We start from the raw sequence: 4,702 nt of genomic DNA, 5'->3' as shown, positions 1-4,702 counted from the left end.
CTGTGCCTGTGTCACAGCCAGTGCCCCCCGATCTCTGAGAAGCTCATGGGCCGCGGAGGAGGAGGCCGCCCCGGCAGCCGCCAAGCAGGAGGAGGCGTGGCCGGCGCTGGGGGACCGGAGCCTGGTGCCCATGGTGGAGCAGCTCTTCTCCCACCTGCTGAAGGTGATCAACATCTGCGCCCACGTGCTGGACGAGGTGGCGCCCGGACCCGCGGGGAAGGTAACCTCGTGCCCGGGCCCGTGCCATGCCGTCGACTGGGCGTCAGTCGTGCCTGTGTATGCTCAGCCGTCTGTCCCGTACTCTGCTTTAAGTGAACAAGATTGCTCATGTTGTGACTCAGAATTTCATAAAAATGCCATGATCCAGTCCGTAGCCCTCTGGCCTGGTCCTCAGGTACCGTTGCCTCCGAGGGCAAACCAGCTGTAGCGGGCGTTCCGCGTTAGCAAGAAAGCCAGGCTTGAGGTGCTGGCACGTCCCGTCTGCTCTCTCCTGACGTGTCGGCAAACACTGTGCTTTTCTGTGAACAGTCAGTACAGTCACCTCCAGACCCACGGCCGGCTCTTCCCACGTGGGTCCCGGCAGAGCACGCTCCCCTCTGCGCCTCTGTCCCCTCCTGCTGTCTCCATCACAGACCCGCCTGCCTTCAGCTCCTCACTGCCCACCTCCCCGCAGCCCTGTCTGCCGCTCCCTCTCCGCACGGCCTGACCCTGGCCTCTCTGAGGGCGCTGCCTGGCCTCTGACCCCACCACACCCATTCTTAGCCGCAGGTCTGATTGGTGCCACGCGTTCCCCAGCAGCCCCTCCTGCCAGGTCAGTCTTTGAACCTTGTGGGTGCTTCCCGGTCCTGTGTCCCCCCGCCTCCCGCCTCAGTTCCTGTCCTGGCACGTTCTCTCCTGGCTCCCGATTGGCTCTTGCTTCCCTGACTCTTCTATTCCGGGAGTGTCCCAGGTGTGGTCTTCGCCCACCGTGAATGCTTTCTGGGCTCTGCCCCTCATCATGCTCTGTAACCATGGAAACGTGCCACATCTGTGCCAGCCAGGAGAGTGGCCCGCACCACCTGTGGCTACTGCGCCCCTGACATGCAGCCACTGTGACTAAGAAACAGAACTTCTTTTTTTCAAGTACAGTTGACGTTCACTATCAGTTTCAGGTGTAAGTTACAGTGGTTGCACATTTCTATAATTTATGACGTGATCCTCCTGATAACTCTGTCCCCACCTGGCACCAGGCATAGTTCCTGCAGTGTCATTGCCTATATTTCCTCGGTGGAACCTCACGTCCCCAGACAGCCTGTATCTACCAAACTGTATTTCTTAGCCCCTCCCTTTCCCACCTGGTCCCCCAGGACCCTCCCCTCCGGCAGCCGTCACTTTGTCCTCTGTATCTTTGTGTTCACTTATTTTGTGTTTTAGATTCCACATATAAGTGAAATCATATGGTGTTTGTCTTTGTCTGTCTGACTTATTGCACTCAGCATCATAGCTTCTAGATTCATCCATGTTGCTGCAGATGGTAAGATTTCATTCTCCTTGATAGCTGGGTAACGTTCCATTGTATGCGCGTACCCCGGCTTTTATCCGCTCATCTGCAGGTGGGCACTGGGCCTGTGTCCATGTCTTGGCTACCTGAAATAACTGCGGTGAGCACAGAGGGGCATATGTCCTTTCCAATAGTGTTTGCGTTTCCGTGGCCGTATCCCAGGAGTGGAATTGCTGGGTCAGATGGTAGCTCCGTTTTTGATGTTTTCCAATTTGCATTCCCATCGGCAGTGCACAGGGGTACTGACTTCTGATGTCAGTCGTTGCGTTTGCACTTCAGCAGCCAGTGTAGACAGTGCTCTCGTGTGGGCAGGCGGAGCAGGCAGCAGCTCAGCATCAGAGGCCCGAGGCCTGGCGGCGCCAGTCCGTGTGGTCCGTTGCTCTCGGCACTTCTGCCTGGCGCTTCACAGCCAGCCCAGACCGCAGCTGCGCGGCCCACCGCCTGTGCCGGCCCCGCCGCTCACTTCGCGTGTGCTTTTTAATGTTTCTGTTGGTCTCAGGGAGGATGGGAGAGGGAGAGAGGGACATCATTGATGAGAGAGAATCATTGGTAGGCTGCCTCCTGCACGCCCCCCACTGAGGATCAACCTGCAACCCGGGCCTGTGCCCCGACTGGAAACGGAACAGTGACCTCCTGGCTCCTAGGTTGATGCTCAACCACTGAGCTGACTGAGCCGCGCCAGCCGGGCTCACTGTGTGTTTGTAAAGTTGGACACTGGGAGTCACTGCAACTCTTCATTCTCCCCCCAAGTCCTTGGTTTTCCCTACTAAGTATCTCGCAAGAAATTGTTTACATACATGTGTGCACATGCCTACACACACACAAGTGCACATGCACATGCACACACGCAGGAACACAGACTGTTTCCCCTGCTCACGGCCACTGCTCCGGCCAGACGGGCAGAGCATCTCATCGGAGGCCGAAGCAGCCTCAGTGTTTTATTTATTTATTTATTTATTATTATTTTTAAAAATATTTTATTGATTTTTTACAGAGAGGGAGAGGGAGAGATAGAGACATCAATGATGAGAGAGAATAATTGATTGGCTGCCTCCTGCACGACCCCCTCTGGGGGTCGGAGCCTGTTATTGATTTTTTACAGAGAGGAAGGGAGAGGGATAGAGAGTTAGAAACATCGATCAGCTGCCTCCTGCACACCTCCCACTGGGGATGTGCCCGCAACCCAGGTACATGCCATTGACCGGAATCGAACCTGGGACCCTTCAGTCCACAGGCCAACGCTCTATCCACTGAGCCAAACCGGTTAGGGCAGCCTCAGTGTTTAGAGCAATTTGTTGAAGTGATGCAATTGGCGTCATCCACGCGCCTGCCCCTCCCCCTGCAGGGTGCGGGTCACTCTTTCAGTGCCACAGTCGCTTGGCCGCCACTGCAGTCAGTTTTAGAGCCCAGAAAAGAACGCTGTGCCCTTAGCTGTCACCCTCCAACCCTCCGTGCCCCCGGCTCCCGGCAACCCCAGGCCTTTCCATTTCAGTGGGGAGGTGCCTGTTGCGACAGGTAAATGGAGTCACACCGGTGTCTTGCGTGCCTGGCCCCTCCCCTTAGCGTGTTCCCAGGGCAGTCATCTGTGCTGCTCTGCAGTCCTCCCACTGCCGCAGTCCTCCCCTGCCCGAAGCCATCACGTCTGCTCTGCGGCCTCACACTCTGCCGTGCACGGTGGGTTCTCGGAGATCCCGAGTGAGGGCCCAGCTAGGGCTGGGGCCCAGGCTCTGTCGGCACCCTCACTGCCCCTGTGGGCTGCCCCCTGCAGCCTGGGAGCCGGAGCCTCCGCAGTCTGTGGGCCACCAGCTCTGTGCCCTCAGCTGTGACCTCCACTCAGTCACCTCACCCACGAGCCGGCTTCCTCACCTGGAAGGTGGCGTTTAAGACGCGGCTCCCAGCGAATGTTCTGGGCGGTGTCCTGCTGGGTGCCAGGGCCCTCCGCCCCACATTCCCACACGCCTGTCAGGAAGGGCCGTCCACACCCACCGCGTGGGGTGAGGGGTTGGGTGATGGACCTGGTTATGCAGTTTCTGAGCTCTGAGTGTGGATTCGCAGAGAAGATGAACTCTGTGGGTGGATGCTTTTCAATAAATGGAAAGCCACAGGCTAGAGCAGTGATGGCGAACCTCTGAGCTCGGCGTGTCAGCATTTTGAAAAACCCTAACTTAACTCTGCTGCCGGGTCACATATAGAAGTTTTTTGATCTTTGCAACCATAGTAAAACAAAGACTTATATTTTTTATATTTATTTTATATATTTAAATGCCATTGAACAAAGAAAAATCAACCAAAAAAATGAGTTCGCGTGTCACCTCTGACAGCGTGTCATAGGTTCGCCATCACTGGGCTATAGACTGCAGTGTCTGTGCGGTTTACTCCCAGGTTCTTGCTCTCTGTTCCAGGCAGCCTTGCCGTCCCTGACAAGCGCCCCTGCTCTCAGCCCCATTCGGCGGAAGGGCAAGGAGAAGGAGCCGAGCGAGCAGGCGTCCGTGCCACTGAGCCCCAAGAAAAGCAGCGACGCCAGCCCCGGTAGGAGGCACTGGGGGGGTGGGGGGGTGCCATCTGTGTCCTAGACGTTTAGGGCCTATGCTTACACGTGTCAAGATAATGGAATAACTTGGTGCTTTTTGGAAATAAAATACACAGCAGTGAAGCCAGAGGAATGGTTTCCCAGGTGCGGTTCCAGATATTAACATGAACTCGTGTGTCCAGACCACATGGGTCCTAAGCATCTCTGCGTGTCTAGCTCATGTGCGGCCACAGCAGCCTGCGGGCCGCCTCCACCCTGCCCACCCTGCTCACTGCGGAGCGGGCGGGATCCTGGTCGGCGAGGGAGGCGGTGCAGTGTCGGGAGCAGAGGCAATCCCCAGAGGGGAAATCACAGTGGGGAGCGCCCCGCAGGAGAGAAAGGGGCGTCACCTGGGCCGTCACCCCCTGCGCATCTCAGAGCTCAGTGCTCCGCAGCCCGCGGTCCGTGGCCGAGGAGGCCAGTCCCACCCTCCGCTCACTCTGCTGGGAGAGCCGGCGTGTGAGCTCGCAGAGCTGGCGTCTGGGGGGGACCGACCGCAGCCCGTGGGCCGCAGGGCTTCGGGGCTGACTGCCGTCTGCTGAGGAGACTGGCAGAGGGTCCTCAGAGTCTCTGAACAGCTTTGGGGGGTGCAG

The 4,702-nt window shown here is 57.7% G+C and overlaps 1 protein-coding gene across 1 annotated transcript in view; it reads left to right on the top strand.

The window, feature by feature from the left end:
- HTT (huntingtin) overlaps positions 1 to 4,702 on the top strand; it is a 105,532-nt gene that overhangs the window by 47,522 nt on the left and 53,308 nt on the right. The window contains exons 27-28 of the mRNA XM_015561565.1: positions 18 to 220; positions 3,943 to 4,069. Coding sequence (XP_015417051.1) covers positions 18 to 220; positions 3,943 to 4,069 — 330 coding nt within the window. The remainder of the gene's footprint in view (positions 1 to 17; positions 221 to 3,942; positions 4,070 to 4,702) is intronic.

This window comes from Myotis davidii, unplaced genomic scaffold, assembly GCF_000327345.1.
Source record: "Myotis davidii unplaced genomic scaffold, ASM32734v1 scaffold937, whole genome shotgun sequence".
In the NCBI taxonomy this organism is placed as follows: Eukaryota; Metazoa; Chordata; class Mammalia; order Chiroptera; family Vespertilionidae; genus Myotis; species Myotis davidii.
The sequence above is the reverse complement of the archived record's forward strand: the minus strand, read 5'-3'. Positions and strand labels throughout refer to the sequence as shown.